The sequence below is a fragment of the Bufo gargarizans genome, chromosome 4 (genome assembly GCF_014858855.1).
Source record: "Bufo gargarizans isolate SCDJY-AF-19 chromosome 4, ASM1485885v1, whole genome shotgun sequence".
NCBI lineage: Eukaryota > Metazoa > Chordata > Amphibia > Anura > Bufonidae > Bufo > Bufo gargarizans.
Genome location: NC_058083.1, coordinates 385,545,076 through 385,566,388, shown reverse-complemented (window position 1 = coordinate 385,566,388; position 21,313 = coordinate 385,545,076). Strand labels below are relative to the sequence as shown.

General features: G+C 41.3%; 1 protein-coding gene across 1 annotated transcript in view; it reads right to left on the bottom strand.

The window, feature by feature from the left end:
• Nucleotides 1-808: 808 nt before the first annotated feature.
• The window catches only part of CDC42EP3 (CDC42 effector protein 3), a 35,049-nt gene continuing 14,544 nt past the window's right edge, over nt 809-21,313 (bottom strand). Inside the window, exon 2 of the mRNA XM_044289863.1 lies at nt 809-3,132. Within this exon, the coding sequence (XP_044145798.1) occupies nt 2,140-2,910 (771 nt within the window). The 5' untranslated portion in view covers nt 2,911-3,132 and the 3' untranslated portion in view covers nt 809-2,139. The remainder of the gene's footprint in view (nt 3,133-21,313) is intronic.

The following is a 21,313-nucleotide window of genomic DNA, read 5'->3' as shown; positions in this document are numbered from 1 at the left end:
ATTTAATTCAATGAAACTGAACTATTCCTAGGCCACATGATGTAACTGGCCTAAGAATAGGTAGTGGTGCTCATCGGAGTTCTGCGGCCTCTTTAAACACTTGATCAGTGGATTTTACTGGAATTGGAGCCACACTGATTAGATATTGATCACCTATCATGCTACAGATGTGGTAGAGTTAACACACATGCTTTATGAGACATGTTATCTATACTAAATGCGTTAAGCAAACACCTTAAATTGCTTTTCAATGGCTTTTGTTTCAAGATAACGCGAGGAGTTATGGACGGATCCGTTCAGATAATATAACCGTCTGCATCCGTTCAGAACGGATCAGTTTGTATTATCTTTAACATAGCCAAGACGGATCCGTCTTGAACACCATTGAAAGTCAATGGAGGTTGGATCTGTTTTCTATTGTGCCAGATTGTGTCAGTGAAAACGGATCCGTCCCCATTGACTTACATTGTGTGCCAGGATGGATCCGTTTGGCTCTGTTTCATCAGATGGAAGCAGCGTTTTGGTGTCCGTCTCCAAAGCGGAATGGAGACTGAACTAATGCAAACTGATGCATTCTGAGCAGATCATTTTCCTTTCAGAATTCATTAGAATGCAAACTGATCCGTTTTGGACCGCTTGTGAGAGCCCTGAATGGATCTCACAAACGGAAAGCCAAAACGCAAGTGTGAAAGTAGACTTAAGAGTTTGTGTGTTAACCCTGCTACATCTGTATGTAGTGTAATAAATCTGCTTACAGAGCAATACAATACCACCATATGAAATAAGTAGGCTGCAGATATTTTTTACATTTTATGTAAAGTCAATTTATTTACCTTTAATATTGAACATTTCCTAAATATAAGAAATGCATTTAAAACTTAATGCAAACAAAATTACAAGTGCTTTTCTTTTGTGTCTAAAGTGGCAGGGTAAATCCAACAAACACTGGTTACGGTATTGCAGATGAGCTACTGTACATACTATTGGTTGTATTTATAAAGGGAAACTCAACACTAAAATATATGGCCCTCGTAACTCTCCTAGTTAAGTGAGATACATAGAAAATAAAAATAAAGCAACATAACATTGGCATGGGAACACATTTGATCCCATATACAGACACCTGCAATGAGTAAAATATGTAACCTATATAAAATAATGTAATTTTGTTTCCAACTATAAATTAGAGTTTAGTTTCCCTTTTACTAGCTAAAATCTATAAATACTGACTTCCAACCAAGCTGTTAACTATTTATTGTAGGTATTGCATCAATGTGTTAAACTAATGCTTCATTTACAAATGTAACATAGAAGCTTTAAGCATTTGTAGGACTAAGGTAAGAGAAAAGATGCACATTTGTTTGAACACTCACAAAAAATACACAATAGACCTGCAATGAAAAATCTACAAGCAATACAAATGGTGATGCCATGTCTAAAAATATAAATGTTGCAGTAAAAATACAAAGGCACATAAAAGGATAGTCAAACAGAAATAACTTATGGTCATTGCAACGGTTCATGTAGCTTAAAGCTTGGCATCAAATAATCCTTTAAGTGAAAGGAAATTTAATAACACTTATCGCTAAAGCTGAATTGGCAATTGAAATAGATAATAAAATGCAAAATTCATTGACATGAATAGAAAAATACAAATTAAGTAAAATGAAACGTCTGCCTCTTGTATACAGTGAACCATCCCCAACCATGTAACATGTTTGTAAAAAGATTGTTGTACAAACCTGGGGAACATCTTGTTAAGACCTAAAGATGTCCTTATAATAGCATAGTCCAAAATATTAAGAGATCTCAGACTAGAATATGAAAAAGATATGGTTTACTGAGAAGCTGAAAATCTACAGATGTATCTCAGGCTAGTGGATATGTAACTTTACAGCCATGATCCACATATATTATTCATAGCATGACTAAAAACTTTTAAATAATACATTAAAAATGGAAGGTTGGCGTTCATATTTACATTAGTTTCATATTAAGAACAAAAACGGAATCCTTCACTCCAGTATTGCTACTAATCATGAAAAACGCGCCCTGTGAAAATCGATCCAAAATGTAGATCAAAACTGATGAATATTGTATAGGTACCATGTGTCTGAAGAATGCTGGAAGTTAACAGTTTTATGGTTTGTTCTTGTCCATTACATGAAGCACCTCATCCAGAAGAGAAGGGCCCAAGTCAAGCTGCAGAGTTAGGAGAGATCCTGCCAAGTCAGAAAGAGATTTCTCTTGTTTTAAATCAGTGTTCTCAATTTCACAAGGACTATGGCTATCTTCAAACAAGTCAAGCCCTTGCCAATCACTATACTGTTCAGAGAGACTAGATGAATGGCTTGACCTTCCATTCGTGGAGCAAGATGCAGAGCCACTGACCTTCCATGAGCTTCCACGGTCGAAATGATGCTCACTTTCATAAGGCTCACACTTTTCCATCAACTTTTCCTCTAGCACAGGCTCACAACTAAGTGTGGGTGACTTTGAAGGGCTGTAAGAGTCTCTTTTAGAGTTAAAAGTCACAGCAGATAACAAGGGCAAGACCAAAGCTTGTGAGCCACCAATTGTCGGTAAAGAAATAGCATTTTTAAGAACAGGTGAAGATGTATCAGAAAACATTGAGTCACAAGTGCTGTTTGCCCTCAAAAATTCATTGTGTCCATTCAAATGACTGTTTCTTTGTCTTCCTTGGTTTCCTGGCAACAGTTCATAGTTACCTTGTAGAAAAGAGATATCACCAAAAACATCATGTTGTCCATCTTTTCCAATGTGTATGGTGTGCCGAAAATCTCCTAATGGTGGGCTGATCAAGTCTGAGGACAACACGTCTCTCAGTTTAAATTTTTTACCCTTCTTGCTGTTTCCAGCCTTTAGGTAAATGGGCGTCTTAGCAGGCATCTTGATTAGTTCTCAGGTAACAATGCAGAATAAAATGAACCAATTTAAAGTTTATGTTTCGGCAGAACAGTCACATTCTTGTAGATAATCTCAGCAACATTCTGAAGCTGTCATTGAAATTCTGATAATCTCAGACGTCTGGACAAGCTTGAGGTCTTCTAAACACAATTGCCAGCAATAAACAGTATGTGCAATGTATTTTTCCCCCCAAATTATGGGAACCTATAAAACATAGAAAACAATGCATCAATAACACATTTTTCACAGGTCATTCATTTTCTTTCAACACATCAATTAGTGAAAGATCTGATGGTTCCACTCTGCAACTTTACTTTGTGAAGTAGATTTCCTCCACTAAACCACATGAAAGAAAATGGGACAGCAAGGTCATGTTAGCCTCTTTATGACTTCACTACTACACTACTATTTCAATTAACATTCTGTTCTGCTCCTACAAGTCATTTTTTTTCTTTAGGATCTGTTTTTGAAGATTTTGTTTTAATAAACCATAAATTCCAAATTCCCTTTCCTGGTAACTTGATTCAAGTTTAACAAAACAATGATCCAGATGTATGTGTCTAAAATCTATCTAACAAGTGTCACAAATTGGGGCATTTTTGGTATAGAGTTAGACAAAAACGTCTAGCGCTTCATTACATTTACATCCAGCCTGAGCCTCTATGATGAATCGGGTGCAGGTCTAGACAGCCAACACGCTACATGTGAAAGTTTCATTTTATATTAGACAGTACTTCAAAAGTGAGACTGTTACTCAGTATACCTCATGCACAGCAGCATATTTAGGATCAACATTGTAATCATCCTAATAGCAATCTATAAGCCCCTGGTGAACCTACTGTACATTCTCCTCAGATTTTCCTATGGAGACACATGGAGGTTGTTTTTCATAGACATTGGTGGAGAACACTGAGCCTCACAGAGATGCATAGAGACATCACATAATGCCACACAGCAGGGGCTTTACTGGCTGCTGAGCTGGTCATCATGGGTGTCAGTGGTTACCAATAAGCCACTCTGGTCAAAGTATTTAGACACAGGGCTAAGGCAGCAAACAAAATATTTGCCTGAGCTGAAGCAATACCTAGTTAGAACTCTGCCATGTGCATCCATACTACAGTCCAGATTCTCCTACATACCTACATGAGACAGCAATCTGGTTGATTCTTCTTGTCTCCTCTATATCACTGAGGAGGGTAATTTGCAATCCACTTAAATGATGAGCAGATACTGGCAATGACAATTATATCTCCATATAATTACACCCTCCAAGGCTCCCCAGTAAAAATCTAAATGACTTAAAAGGCTTTTTGCGTAACAAGCGCTAAATCTAGCATTTCAATGAGCTGTTCAATGTCGGCTTGATCTAACCTTTACTGTGCTCTTGTGTAAATGCATGAACACACAGATATTTGTAATGCTTTTTGATTTGGTAGCACTGAACAACACCCATATATTTTCTTTTCTAGCCTCATTTAAGAATTACTATTTGAAGTGGAAAACTAAAAAGTAGAATTCCCTCTATTGCAGGGGGCCAAGCAGCTTGAAAAATGCAATTTAATATTATAAAAGTACTACTGCCCAGCTGTAAGCCCCTTACCAAACATATTACAGAATAGAGAGTGAAAATCTGTGCCGTGTGAGCCAGTAGTAGGTAAAGTAAAATAGAAAAGCCCCTGCATCTCCGCAATTCTAGGAAGGCTTGTCCCCATCACGACCTGCTATTGGCTGAAACACCCCCCTACCCCTTCGCCGGATGTCTTGACTTGTGCGACAGGGAGATGCAGTGGCGGCAGTGTGGGCATCAGAAGTGACGGGGAGCAAGGTAAGTACAACCTGTATGAGAGGCCTGGGCATTATAGGGGTTGGATAACCCCTTTAAGGGTTTGGTGGTTATTGTGACATGTGTATTGTTAGAAAACATCAGTTTTTTATATTGAATATGTTCAAATGGACGACTAGAACATAAAAACTGGTACTAAAGATGATCAGCATATGCCAATACAGAGCAAATATACTGTAGGCCTTCAGACGGTAACATATAATCACACATAAACCCAGATGTGTACACAGCTATGAGCCCTCTAAGGATATGTCATAAAATTAATCAGCACAATAAAAGTGACACAATACAATACAATACAATTCGGAATTTTAGACCACCCGGGGTGCTCTTTAATATGGCACATGAAAGGTAGCCCCTCCCTGACAAAAAGCGTATACAGGGTTGTCTTATTCAGACATTAATAACTTAAAGATTATTCCAGGAAATGACTTCTCTCTTTGTTGTTCTTTAATGAGAAACTGTGTCCATGATAATGCAGTGCATGTTATAGAGCAAGAGGAGCTGAGCAGATTGATATATAGTTTTATGGGACACATAAAACTTGCAATTTATTCATTAAAATCTCTGCTCTTTCTGAGCTCAGCACAGCAGCCCAAGTGGGCAGTCTTATCAGTGATTGGCAGCCTTTCCAGTAGTAGGTATACATAGATAGTTGTCGATCACTGATAGGACTACCCACTGGGCTACTGAGCTCAGAAAGAGCAGAGATTTTTATGGATAAATAACAAGTTTTATTGAATCTTTACCCACAAAACTGGACATAAATCTGATCAGCTCCCCTTGCTCTGTAATATGCTGCCTGCACTGTATTCCTGTGGTGACAGGTTCTCTTTAAATCCCTGTATCATGCTCCTCCTGATCATGCCCACAACTAGCCATACCACAGAGTATAAATTTTTCCTGGAGTGTTTGTTTCATTACAAACTAATTTACATGTGGTCTAAGTATTTCGTGTTAATGACATTCAGTTTTGCTGACCCCATTTCACATCAAATTTTAAGCTGCAGTTTTAGCTTATGCCAAAAAACAAAATTTTTCTACATTCTTATACGTTTTATGACTTTACAAAAATACTTTAAATCCTGTTTCCTTGCACTCTATAGCACCATAACTGAATTTCCAGCAGTGTTATTCAATGTATTTATTGGACCTAAAGCTATTACATAATTATTTGTTCTTGCAGAAATAAAAAGATTAAGAGAAACGCTGATGGCTGAAAATTTTTGCAATGTTGCTCTCCAAAGTCATCATTTTGCTGCTATGAAAACAGCTTTGAAAAATGGGAGGAAAGAGACTGTGAAATGAAGCGATGCTGAAGATTTATCCCAGTGCTGCAAGTGCTAAATCATCAGAAAAGCGGATTCTGGGAGTGTATGATAATGCTGGCTGGGAGCATAATATATGTTTCTTTCAGATTTAATGGGCATTGACCAGAACATTGCACAGTCTGCATGCATTCTTATAACAGGTTATAAACATACTGATAAATTATATAGAATAAGAGCAATTTAATGTCTAGAAACACTTCCTCGAGATTTTACAAGATCTGGTAACTTTCATTATATGTCATATCCAAATCTGCATAAAGTCACACATATCTATATAATATTATACTGTGAGAGTACTATCACACACTAAAGAGACAAAAGAGAAAAGCACTTATACTGTATATAAAAGATTGGTTAACTTACAAAACATTAAAGGGGTTGTCCACGAAAAATATTGTACAGTTTTAAAACCAGCACTTGGATCTGAATACTTTTGTAATTGCCTTTAATTAAAAATTTTGCATAGCCACTGAATTATTCAATAAAATGTATCTGTATAGCGCCACCTACAGTTTGTTTTTTTCTTATTTCTTTGACCTGCTCATTGAAAAGGCCGCACATGCTCAGTTTCATCCTTCAACTGCCTCCTGAGCTGCGATAGGAAGAGCTGAGGCACACCCCCTTAGCTGCAGCAGTAAAGACACTCCCCTTGAGCTGTCAGCTTGATATACTGTAAATCAAGCAGAGCAATGAATAGGGAGATCTCTGGATCCATGTGAGGTACAGGGCTAGTTCTAGTTTTGTTACAAAGAGGTCGTCATGTACTATATGATGTCTTATGTCTAATTTTTTACATTAGTCATGGGATAACCCCTTTAACGAAAAAACACACCAGAATGGCGGCCCTGCGATTGTGGGTCTGAAGAACATTATGACCTAAAATCATGATGTTCCCATCTACCGTACCTTTTCCAGAAGAAACATTATATACGATAAATGATATTGGAGGTAACTAACAAGAGATGGGTTGACCCATATCACCACTGGGGTGTTGGCAATTTTTATTCTCAAAATCCTCCTCTTGTACAATTCTGCTCAAACATATGCAATTTAGCCATGGTGCAGCGAGTCTGTTCACATGGATCATATTTGCACATTGCATAAAAGAGGCTTATAATCTGATCTCTGCCATGAATATGCTGAAAGTTTACAGCGGATCTGCACTATCACTGGTCTGTGGTTATTCAATAGGGCTAATCCTCTGTCCTTCCACCCAAAATAAGTAGCATGCTTATTTTTGCTGATTTTTTTCTGTAGCACAGCTAAAATTCCACCAGAAAATTAACAGTGGCATGTAAATGAAGTTGAAGAAAACCTCATTCACATTTATGGAATATGGACTGTTGTTGGACTTGTCGCAGATTAAAACTCATAATCTGAGCCAAATCTGTGTTAAATCTGACACGTGTGATATGTGAACATAGTCTGACTTCAAAAACAAAAAGCATTTTACACGCATAACTGATCCCCACAGTAAACTGTCCTCCACGTTCACACTGACTCCTTCAACAACATTCATTGTAGATAACACAGTATCCACCATTCACAATAGATGATGATCACAGCTCACCTCCTCCCCCTCCCTTCACAATGACTTCTGCACAGGTCACAGAACATGTCTAGAAAACTGTATGATAGGATTCAATGAGTCACCTCCAGACTACAGGTTCCGCTGGTCCATGTGGCTACTATAAAACATATCTCTGAATGCTGTAAAGAGATGGCTCCCTTCATAATCATGTACACAAAATAGAATTAAAAATCTACAATTAAAAAATAAAGACATGGGAGAAGGGAAGACTATGTAACAGTATCTGGTAAAATTAGTAAAAAAAAATATAGTTGATACATTCAAGACATAAATCTCTGGAGGATAAAGTTCCACGGGGGATCTTTGGGTTCAAAGGGTGTTGAATAAATCCATATTCAGCTAGCTCCCTCTAGTGGCAGTCTTGAACAGCAGGAATGTATGTATATGTATAAATGAGTCCATACATACAACCCCTATTACGAAACCCTATTACAGTACAGTATTAAATTGTTCATTATAAGCTAAGGAATTAATGTAATAAAAAGTAATGACAGTAACACTTTAGGGCATATTATATGGTCAGATTTATGAAACAGAAGTATTATTGTATTTTAACATTTTGCCCCACAGCGGTCCAATGATCTCAGTGAAAATAAATCTACACCGACATCAAGTGAAAACGCCAGGCTTCCTGCCCAGATAAAGAGATGATTGAAGAATGTCTATGACACAGCTGTTTGCTCCACTATCTGCATAGATAAAGAGATGACTGGTGGATGCTTCTGTAACAACTGCTATTTGCAGACATCAAGATAATGTTACTGAATATCCCTGGGCAGTTTTCTGGTTGAATGTGTGCAAGTCCTGATTAACAAGGATTACACATGACTGGATGAATGGATATCTAATGTGAGTATACGGCAATTAGATGGCTGTTTCAAGGCTTGTTGCCTCTTAAAATATACAGAAAGTATTCTTCATGAGTCACGAGTTTGGCAGATAGGCCAAGTAGGAAGATACTCCCTATAACGGAAGGAACTTGTAGAATTATATATTAAGTATGTGTGTATAGGCACATATGTAGCAGAGCTGAATATGCCTCTTGGTTTGTATTTGGAAATGTATTCACTTTGAAATAACTATTACAATTCATTTAGCAGCATCCTTGGTTAACCAGGTGATGCCACTGTTGCCACAAGTCAGTTTTTAAACTTTCTTCCCTCCTAGATACCTTATTCCATGATCAACTGCGAGTGGTATAATTGTAAAGTGGAAGCATTTAGGAACCACAGCAACTCAGCCACAAAGTGGAGACCACTTAAGTTTACAGACCTCAGCAGGGTTGCTGAGGTGCATAGTGCATAAAAGTCATCAATGCTCTGCGGACTCAATACCTCCTCTGGCCGTGACATCAGCACAAAAACTGTGCATCAGGAATTTCATGGCATTGGTTTTCCATGGCCATAGGAACCACAGCAACTCACCCATGAAGTAGATACCACTTAAATGTACATAACAGAGTTGTTGAGGTGCATAGTGAATAGAATTCAGGTAGGGTTGAAAAATATAGCAATACCGCCACTGAGTTTTTAACGCTATAAATTTTTCTGCATTTATTTTTCGGCATAAATAGCATGATAAATAAGGCTACTTCCACACTTGCGTCAGGGATGGATCCGTTCAGATAATGCAACCGTCTGCATCCGTTCAGAACGGATCTGTTTGTATTATCTTCAACATAGCCAAGACGGATCCGTCTTGAACACTATTGAAAGTCAATGGAGGACGGATCCGTTTTCTATTGTGACAGATTGTGTCAGTGAAAACTGATCCGTCCCAATTGACTTACATTGTGTGCCAGGATGGATCCGTTTGGCTCAGTTTCCTCAGACTGCAAGCAGCGTTTTGGTGTCCGTCTGCAAAGCGGAATGGAGACTGAACTAATGTAAACTGATGCATTCTGAGCGGATCCTTTTCTATTCAGAATGCATTAGAATGCAAACTGATCCGTTTTGGACCGCTTGTGAGAGCCCTGAACGGATCTAACAAACGGAAAGCCAAAACGCCAGTGTGAAAGTAGACTAACGCTCTAGGTCACTATAATTATAGTAATACCATATAGTTTTTTTTTACGTTTTACTACTTTTGCACAATAAAAACCTTTGTTTTTGCATTGCCGCATCCCAAGACAGATAACTTTTTTTTATTTTTCTTTCTACAGAGCTATGTGAGTTTTCTTTTAAGTAGCCCTTTAAACCACTTAGATGCCATGGTCACGAGCCTTTTCAGCATGAGCTACTGTTCTCATATGAATACTAAAATTACTCAGAATGATTTTTTTCAGATGTTTTGAAATGTTTTTTTTCTGGGTAAATGGGACTTAACTCAATGATTTTTTCTGGTTCAGTTTCTTTTCATATACCATTATATGTATGAATTATCACTGCATTATATACCATGCAATAATGTATGTATTAAGAATGAATTAAATATGTAATATACTATGTCACAAAAAATTGTGCATATACAATATATGTTAAATATTTTTGTGCTGTACATTTTCTGTAGCGGTCTACAGCAAATAAAAAATATGTGGCAGTTTTATAAATTTCAATAATGAGCTGAAGTTTCTGCAATGTCTAATCATAGTTTTTGACAAGTTGTGCGTGCTGTTAATTGGCAAGTTAATTCCAAAAATGCAGCAAACTATCCTTTATATGGTTAATTATGATGTTGTAGCTATACAGCCGGTGATTCAAATAATAAAAATGTTTTAATAACTTCACTTGGCAGATGTCAGCAATGTCTCCGGAATAACAATGACTGTAATTTCTGGCAAGTAGACAAATAGAACTTCAGTTGCTGCTTTCTTTTAAATACAACAAGGAAATGAGTCATATTCTAGTTTTCATCTCTCTAATTCATTCATTTTAAAATTGAAAAAACTCTGAACGCTCTATTATGGCACACAAACTAAAGTAAATGAAAGCTAAAGCACAGGGCATCGATAGCGAGTGAAACGTTTGTTCATGATCATCACTCTTTCAGCTTCATTCCCATGCAGTGATCATCCCTCCATAGGGATATGAACAATCGCTAACACAATTTCATTGTTTGTCAGCAGATAATTGTTCTGTTTCTCAGCCATAAGGATTCTAAGTGTATTGCCTAATATAGGTTAGGGCTTGTTCACATCACCGTTATGGATTCCGTCATTGGAATCTATAAGACAGAAGTCAAAACAGAAGCCTTTAAGAGGCATTCCGTTTTAAACCTTCTTAATAGAAGTCTATGGGCAGCATAACGGATCCGTCTGGTTTCCATTATGCAGGAGTCCAGTCGTGCATGACGGAAACCGGGACGGATCCGTTATGCTGCCCATAGACTTGTATTATGACAGAATGCCTTTAAAAGGCATTAAGTTTTGCTTTTCGTCATAACAGCAGTCTATAGGCAATCATAACAAATCCGTCTGATTTCCGTTATGGAGAACGGAAAAAAAGTCATGTCAACAGGACTTTGTTTTCCGTCTTGCATAACGGAAACCAGACGGATCCGTTATGAATGACCATAGACTTCTATTATGACGGATCAAAACGGAATGCCTCTTTAAAGGCTTCCGTTTTGACTTCCGTCTTATGGCTTCCATTATAACCATGTTATAATGGAAAACATTAAACGGAATCCATAACGGTGATGTGAACAAGCCCTTAAAGGGCTTGAAGATATCCTGCATAGTATTCTAGGAGCTGTCTTTTTCCAATATTTTTATTAAGCAGAAATATATAGAAGATATAAGATAACTGTAAATTAGAATAAATGAAATTAGATAAATTAAAGGGGGTTTACATTGCACAGAAGGGGTTTCCCCACTGTGGCCATGTCACATATTGACATGTAGGCATAAATAGGCTGTAGATAGGACACTGATATATTTATTGTCACAATTACATGTGGTTGTCATGAGTATACAGAATATCCAACCCAAAGCTGAAGTTATCAGTTGGGAGTTGCATTACCACTACAAACACCAGGTCCTAGCGACCAATCAATCTAAGGGTCCATTCACATGTCCGAAGTGTTTTGCGGATCCGCAAAACACCGGTCCGGCACCCCAATAAAAATGCCTATTATTGTCCGCAGCTGCGGACAAGTATAGGACATGTTCTATTTTTCTGCAGAGCCGCGGACCAGTAGTTCGGGGCCACGGACTGGAAATGCATTTATCCTTTCCGTCACCATTGAAAATGAATGGGTCCGCACCTGTTTTGCATAATTGCAGAACGGATCCAGACCCAAAGTGCGGACATCTAAATGGAGCCTAACTATATTCGCCTAAGACCACCTTTCCAGAAATACCAATAAATGGCTTATTCTTAGCATATTCTGTCAAAGTGTTATCCTTTGGGGTCTAATTCCTGGGACCCTCACTAATCAACAGAAAGAATGTGGCTGATCTATAGTACTAGGCACAGCTTCATGTAAGGTGCCATTGAAGACCCAACCACCGTGGAAAAGAGGTAAAGCCATTTTGTTCTGCTGATTGGTGAGGATCCCTAGTTTCAGATTCCCAATAATCACAAATTAAGGGCCTATCCAAAGAAATGGTCCAAAGGAATATTCTTGGAAAACTTTCTTAAAGAGAAATGTAATGTATATGTCACTAATTCTGGATTTTGAGGGTTCAAATCATCAATTTGCTATAAAAAAGTGAAGGAAATAATTATTTAAGTATATGACTGTAGCTACAAAATTTGCCAGACTTCCTGAATAGGTCAATGATGACAATTTGTGATACCCTTTGTGAAAGCCTCACATTATTTTATGGAGAGAAGCCAGGAAGTGACCAACAGAGCGCTCCTGCACTGTAATTCCATCACAAAACTAGCATTAAAACCACTTCCTTCAACTTCAGGAAGTGTTTAATGATGACCAGCACACTACCAATAAAGGAATAACTTTCTCTGAGTCATCGTTTTCCCTTTTCTATTGAAATTGTTAAAAGACTAATGTAATGGCAACCATGTATTCAATGCATCTAAAAACTAAAAGTCCTTTTACATTTAATTCAGCTGTTTCTGGGTTATCTTGGTCTTTTGAGTAGCAGATGTTGGGATACAGCCACTAATGGCATGCATTCCATGGTACATTAAAATTGTCACCCAGGATCTGTGGAAATCTGACAATCCCTAAGGATACTACAAAAAGTGCCATATGTGATTGTCATCAATTATGTCTTACCAATCTAAAGGGTTTCTCATCAGTGTTGCATTGGGTCCACTAGAGGAAATCATTCTTTGGCTTAACCCTTATATTATCAATACAGTTTAATATGTTTTGAATCAACTACATAGACCCTAGTGGCAAGTGATTAACTCCAAAGTCAGCTAAAAAATATATTTTTTTCTCCTGGGCCTTTCAGGTCCACTATAGTATCAGAGCCTGGGCAGACTGGAGGATCCTCGGCAACTTCGGTGGACCAGTCCGAGCCTGTGTCTCTTCACAGACAATAGTGGCATATTGCTTAGTTGTGCCACCGATGTACAATCAGAAGGGGGTCTGACCTTTCATTGGGGCACAGGAGTGTCAATTTGATACTTCTGGGCCCAAATGAAAAAGCTAGAATTAGGCCCCCAAATATAACTGTCTTGGTGTAAAGAGCCTTCTTAGGCTCACTCAGGCTTGCAACTACAACTCCTGCATTTCCTATACTTACAGTATGTCCCTGCTCTGACCCTTCAAGATACCCAAAGTGGCAGCTGCCTTATTGTTGTGTTACCTTGTTTCCTGGCATTTAGGATGCTTTCACATAGTTTCTATCAGTGGTAGACATTGGGAGGATTTCCCGAACCATACAGCCGACGGATCTCACTGTATAAGTGCCATCTGTCAGCTATAGGCTCTCATGTTTTCATCTGTATGTTTCAGGTGTCTCAAATGGAATGCATAGTTATTTTAAGATCTTTTTGCAAGTTAATCTTTTTGACAAAACACCTTCAACTCCATTTGACTACATTGTGCTGATCATCATCTGCTGTCTTTAAACCAGAACAATTTAGACAATAGACACAATAGTACAGATAATTGCAACAACAAAAAAAGTGTCACAAAGAAAACAGTAATGGTTCAATCCTTCTTAGAGAGTTAGCGGTTTATAACAAGATTAGTAATAACATACGGCATTTATGTTTCCATAAGAAAAAGAACACCACTTGCAAAAGCGAGCAAAGGAAGTATAATTTACAGCTTAGCTGCAATAACCAATATAATCCTCAGCATAACACCCTCATAATTCCTTTCAAACTTGGCAGAACAAAGCTGTGGAACACACAACTAAACAATAGCACCAGACCAAAACCTAATATTTTACAGCCCAGTATAAAAGCCAAAATGTTTCTACACAAACAAAATATGTTTTAGACATAGTTATTAGTGTTGGGCGAGCATGCTGGGCCGAACACTAATTATACTCGAGCATCATGATGCTTGGCACATAGCGGTGTTTGGCCGAATACTGCGTGTGCTCGAGCGCAATGCTCAAGTCTCCTCCCCGCACGTTTGTTGGCTGCTACGCAGCCAATAAATGTGCGGGTAAGTACTGCTATTCACTGTAATGCCATAGCCATGAGGGCTACTGGCATTACAGTGATTGGCTGGCCGAAACGCATCAGTCTTAGTCAGAGAGAGCTGGAGAGCAGAAGGGAGAGATAGTGTAAAGAGTGAAATAGGAATATTTTAGCTTTCATACTTGTTATAGAACCAAAAGTCCTTTTAAGGGCTATTGTTGTATCTGGCAGCAATATATATTTTTAGAGCAACCTGCACTAAATAGCTTGCATTTGTTTGGCCGCTGCAGACAGTGACATTATCTGCGCTACAACTCCTGTCTAACGTGTGCGCAGCCTAAAAATATCTGTGACATCCAGTGTAATTTTTCCAGAGATGATGTCCGCTTGCGGACAGTTACATTACCTGCGCTACATCTCCTGTATAACGTTTGCATATACGAAATATCAGTGACATTCAGTCAAATTTTTTTGCTGCTGGTGGCAGTGACATTACCTGCACTACATCTCCTATATAACATTAGTGCATCCGAAATATCAGTGACAGTGTAATTTTTTTCGCCGCTGGTGACAGCGACATTATCTGCGCTATATCTCCTGTGTATTGTGTGCGCAGCCTAAAAACATCTGTGACATCCAGTGTACTTTTTCTGTAGACGGTGTCCGCTGCGGACAGGTACATTACCTGCGCTACATCTCCTGTATAACGTTTGTGTATCCAAAATATTAGTGACATTCAGTCTAATTTTTCTGCTGCTGGCAGCAGCGATGTTACCTGCGCTACATCGCTTGTATAAAGTTTGCCCATTCTAAATATCAGTGACATTAATTCAGTGCAATTTTTTATTAGCCGCTAATGACAGTGACATTACTTGCGCTATACCTCCTGTATAACGTTTGTGCATCCTAAATATCAGTGACAGTCATTCAGTGTAATTTTTTATTAGGCGTGGTGACAGCGACATTACTTGCGCTATACCTCCTGTACAATGTTTGTGCAACCTAAATATCATCACATTAATTCAGTGTAATTTTTTATTAGGCAGTGGTGACATTACTTGTGCTATACCTCCTGTTTAACAAGTGCGCATCCCGAATATCAGTGACATTCATTTAGTGTAATTTTTTATTAGGTGGTGGTGGCAGCAACATTACTTGCGCTATACCTCGTGTTTAACGTGTGCACATCCTAAATATCAGTGACATTCATTCAGTGTAATTTTTTATTAGCCGGTGGTGACAGTGACATTACTTGCGCTATACCGCTATACCTCCTGTATAATGTTTGCGCATCCTAAATATCAGTAACATTCATTCCGTGTCATTTTTTTATTAGGCGGTGGTGACAGCGACACTACTTGCGCTATACCTGTTTGACGTGGGCACATCCTAATAATATCTGGGACATTCTGTGTACTTTATTTGTGCATACACTTACAAAACCTGCGCTACTGTACGTGTGACATACTTGCAAGCATATATACCATTTAATATGTGCAAGGCGAGCAGTAAGGGACGGGGAAGAAACACACTGATCCACGATACCTAGCTTCATGTCCCAGTTTGCAGGGCAGCACAGGACACCACTCTCAAAGTCAGAGCAGTGCGACCAGGTGGTCATTTGGATTGCAGCAGATAATGCTTCCAGTCGGTTAAGCACCACCCTGTCTTCCACAAAGTCCAGTCTCAGTAGCTGAGAGTCTAGTCAAAAGAATACCCACCCTGAAACTCCTTCCACACACCATGGAGAGTCTTGGCAAACAAGTGAGCCCACACTCAGATATTCAAAGGAGCTTTTCATCGCCATTGCTTAATTTGGGCCTCTCGCCAAGCCTGCTTGAAGAGGGACATAAGGAGATCTTGTGCCCTGATTCCCAAACTCTGGAGCATCAACAGTCAGAAGAAGATAACGGTAGGGAACGGCAATTAGTGTTTCACGAGGTGGAAGATGATGATAAGATACAGTTGCCAATAAGTCAACCGCAATTAGTGTCTCAAGAGGTTCATTATGAGGATGAGACACAGTCAATAACTGAGGTTGTTGTTAGGTCAACCCGTCAGTAGGATGACCAGAGTGGAAGAGGAGGTGCTGGACGATGAAGTCACTGACCCAACCTGGAAAGGTAGCAAGCCGAGCGAGGATAGCAGTACAGAGGGGGAGGGATCCGTTAAACCGCAATAGGCTCGAAGAGGCAGTGGGTTGGCATAAGGGAGAAGGCGGGCCACACCAAACAGGCCCGCAACTGTTCCCCGGAGCACCCCCTTGCGGCAATCTCCCTTGCCAAGGGGTAGGTGTTCTGCAGTCTGGCGCTTTTTTGAGGAAAGCGCAGACGATAAAAGAATTGTCATTGTACCATACCAAAATGAGCAGGGGCGTGAACACTAGCAACCTCACCACCAGTATGATCTGCCACATGGTATAAAACCACCCTAATAGGTGGGCCGAACGCCTGGGTCCACAAACAGTGTGTGCGGGTCACACCACTGCTTCCTCTTCCCCTGTGTTACGTGCTGGCCAATCCCCTGTCCAAGATGCAGGCCCGGGTGCCTCCCGCCATGCACCTGGACCTTCGCAAGCACAATCAGCTAGCACATCCACTTCTGCGTCCCAGCACAGCGTTACAGATGTCTATACCCCAGGTCTTTGAACGAAAGCGCAAATACCCAGCCACCCACCCACAGACCATAGCACTAAATGCGCATCTTTCCAAATTTCTGGACCTGGAAATGTTGCAATTTAGGCTTGTGGACACAAAGGCTTTCTGCAGCCTGATGGCGGCGGCTGTCTCGCGGTACTCTTTCCCCAGCCGCCAATATTTTTCACGGTGTGCAGTACCAGCCTTACACCAGCATGTGTCCCGTAACATCACCCGTGCCCTGACCAACGCAGTTATTGGGAAGGTCCACTTAACGACTGACACATAGACAAGTGCTTTTGGCCAGGGAAGCTACATTTCCCTGACGGCACACTGGGTGAACGTTGTGGAGGCCGGGAGCGAGTCGTACCATGGGATGGCACGGGTGCTACCAACACCAAGGATTGCGGGCCCTGCCCTACTTCCATCAGGGTTTCCACCACCACCTACATTAGTGGCTGCACCCCTTCTCCTCCTTCGCTTTCTCCTCCACTTCCACCTCTGAATTATCATCTTGCAGCACCAGTCAGACATCAGTCAGTAGCTGGAAGCAGTGTAGCACTGCAGTGAGGAAGGGGCAACAGGCCATGCCTAAACTGATCTGCTTAGGTGACAAAGAGCACACTGCCGCAGAGCTGTCGCAGGGGACAAGAGACCAGACTGAGCTGTGGCTCATACCACTCAACCTAGAACCAGGCATGGTTGTGTCTGATAATGGCAGTAACTTGGAGGTGGCTTTGGAGCTCAGCAAGCTCACACACATACCATGCCTAGCCCACGTGTTCAACCTAGTGGTTCAGCGGTTTCTCAAAACCTATCCCAATTTGCCTGAGCTACTGGTGAAGGTGCGCCGCGTGTGTGCCCATTTCCGCAAGTCATCGACAGCTTCCGCCGGTCTAGCAATGCTGCAGCAAGGCTTGCAATTGCCAGCTCACTGACTATTGTGCGACGTAAGCACTTGCTGGAACTCCAAGTTCCACATGTTGGCCAGGCTTTGTGAGCAGCAGACGCAGTAGTGGAAAACCAGCTGCAACATGGTAGTCGCCTTTCCAGTCAGCTTCTGCTCTTCACAAGCGATAAGTGGGCATGGATGTCATGTGGGCATGTGAGGTTCTAAGCAACTTTGAGGAATCAACACAGATGGTGAGCGGCGATAACGCTATTATCAGCATAACCATTCCACTTCTGTGTCTACTCAAACGCTCGCTGCTCACAATTAGGGCGGACACTTTGCATGTGGAAGAGGTGGAAATGGTGGAAGACAGTACACAGGGTGATAGCCAGAACACCCTAAGTTCGTCTTCTCAGCGCAAATTGGATGATGAGGAGGAGCAGGAGATGGTTGCCTGCGCTACAGAGGGTAATACCCATGGAAGTTTTATTCCATCTGTTCAGCGTGTATGGGTAGAAGAGGAGTAAGGGGATGAGGAGATTGAGAGTCTTCCTCCTGATGAGGACAGCGAAGTCTTGTCTGTTGGGACTCTAGCACACATGGCTGACTTTATGTTAGGCTGCCTTTCCCGTGACCCTCACGTTGTATGCATTTTTGCCAACATCGATTACTGGTTGTTCACCCTTCTCGACCCCTGCTACAAATAGAACTTCTCATCTCTTATTCCTGTGGTGGAGAGGACGAGGAAAATGGTGCAATACCAGAAGGTCCTTGTGGAACAATTGCTCAAGAAATTTCTGGCCGACAACGATGGTTGTAGATTATGTAGTTCCTTGGCCAACCAAGGAGGGGAGATGAGGGGAACACACAGCAGTTCCAACAGAGGCAGGGCAACACTGTCCAAGGCCTGGGACAGTTTTATGACACTCCGCCAGCACCCTCAACCTGATGCGCTGCCTAGTGTCACAGGGAGGGAAATTTTTTGAAAGATGGTTAAGGAGTATGTAGCAGAACGTGTCAGCGTCCTCAGTGATCCCTCTGTGCCTTACAACTATTGGGTGTCCAAGCTAGACACATGGCACAAACTGGCGCTCTACGCCTTGGAGGTGCTGGCCTGCCCTGCCGCCAGCATTTTGGTTTAGTGCTGCTGGGGGCATAATAACTGATAAGTGCATCCGCCTGTCAACTGAAAATGCTGACCGGTTGACTCTTATAAAAATGGACAAGGCCTGGCTGGCCCCTGACTTCTCTACACCACCAGAGGAAAGCAGCTGAACATAAACTATGTGGCTTTTATCGTATATTGAATACACTGTATTCCCATGCACCCCTTCCACCACTAAGAAGGGTATATGGTTCAATCTCCCATTTCTTGTCCTCCTCCTCAATCATATCAACATGTTTATTAGGCTGCCCTTGCTTCTAATGTTTTAGAGGGTCAGCTCGGCAGCAGGTCCTCACCCATAATGTTTTAGAGGGTCACCAGCAGGCCCTCGCCCATAATGTTTTTAAGGGGCACCAGCAGGCCCTCAACATAATGTTTTTGAGGGTCACCAGCAGGCCCTTAACCATAATGTTTTTGAGGTCACCAGCAGGCCCTCACCCATGTTTTAGTGGGTCACAAGCTGACCCTCGCCCATAATGTTTTTGAGGGTCACCAGCAGGCCCTTGTTCTTAATGTTTTAGAGTGTCACCAGCAGGCCCTCACCCCTAATGTTTTAGATGGTCAGCTCAGCAGCAGACCCTCACCCCTAATGTTTTAGATGGTCAGCTCAGCAGCAGACCCTCAACCCTAATGTTTTAGATGGTCATCTCAGCAGCAGACCCTCACACCTAATGTTTAGATGGTCAGCTCAGCAGCAGACTCTCACCCCTAATGTTTTAGATGGTCAGCTCAGCAGCAGACCCTCATCCCAAATGTTTTAGATGGTCAGATCAGCAGCAGGCACTCGCCCCTAAGGTTTTAGATGGTCAGATCAGCAGCAAGCACTTGCCCCTAAAGTTTTAGAGGGTCAGCTCAGCAGCAGGCCCTCACCCCTAAGGTTTTAGAAGGTCATATCGGCAGCAGGCACTCACCCCTAATGTTTTAGAGGGTCAGCTCAGCAGCAGACCCTCACCCCTAATGTTTTAGATGGTCACATCAGCAGCAGGCCCTCGCCCCTAATATTTTAGATGGTCAGATCGCCAGCAGGCACTCGCCACTAATGTTTTAGAAGGTCAGCTCAGCAGCAGGCCCTCGCCCCTAATGTTTTAGATGTTCAGATCAGCATCTCCAATAGTTTTTGAGGGTCACCAGAAGGCCATCAATCACAATTTTTCAAGGGTGTGTATGATGCCCTTCTTTATGTGTAATAAAGGGTGTATTGTAGTGCCGGTTCCTTGTAATTTTTGGCAGCCCTTTCACTTACTGCATAGGCTTTATGAGTGTAGGAGTCCCACTACCTGAACAATTGTACCACAATGTGAATGAGGTCCTCCTTTATGTGATATACAGTTGTATTGGAGTGCCTCTTCTTTGTAATTTTAGGCAGCACTTCCACGTTATATACAAGTAAATATACAGGAAAGAATGTTTCCTAACAATTTTTCCTCTAAAATAAATTTTATCTTCGGTTTTGTGCGTATTATTGTCAGTCGGTAAAGTTGGTGTACTACTCAGACAACATCGTTCCCAGCAGCGAACTGGGAGTCCAAGATGCATCCAGATATTCTCCCCATGCTGTTCCCGAACAATTTCAGTGGTGTTTCCATCAATTTCTGACCTTTTCCTGTGAACCAAACACCCTCCCCTCTTCAGAGCAGGGGGTGCCTGGCTTAATGCTCGGGTTCTCCCATTGACTTCCATTGTGCTCTACCAAGCACCCGAGCATCCCGAGTTGTTCTACTCGAGCACTTTGGTGCTCAACCAACACTAATAGTTATCAATTTGCTCAACGTCAATGCAATGATCAGGACATGCTGTAGGTCAGGTGGAAACTGGCTTTGCACATAGTGCTGAGGTGAAGTTATTGTGATCTTGCATTCACAACTTCACCTGATCTTAGGCACAGTTTGGCTGCCACTTTAAAGGCACTGTCTTTGGGCAACCTAACCTCTAAATTAGAACGTGCTGGTGGTAAACTGATCAGAGTAGGTTCTACAACTTAAACAGATGAAGCAGATGGTTGAAGCTATAAGGCTGCATAGTTTGCTGAAGCCTCCAGAGCAGCAACCCTTTGCTCTTTTTGATACAGGTTAGGAGCATGGATCCAAGACAGGCATATGGGCACTTGTCATCTTAGGCTACTTTCACACTAGCGCTTGATCGGATCCGTTCTGAACGGATCCGATCATATTAATGCAGACGGAGGCTCCGTTCAGTACGGATCCGTCTGCATTAATAACTTAGAAAATTTTCTAAGTGCGCAAGATGCCTGAGCGGATCCGTTCAGACTTTCAATGTAAAGTCAATGGGGTGACGGATCCGCTTGAAGATTGAGCCATATGGTGACCTCTTCAAGCGGATCCGTTCCCATTGACTTACATTGTAAGTCTGAACGGATCCGCTCGCCTCCGCACGGCCAGGCGGACAGCTGAACGCTGCAAG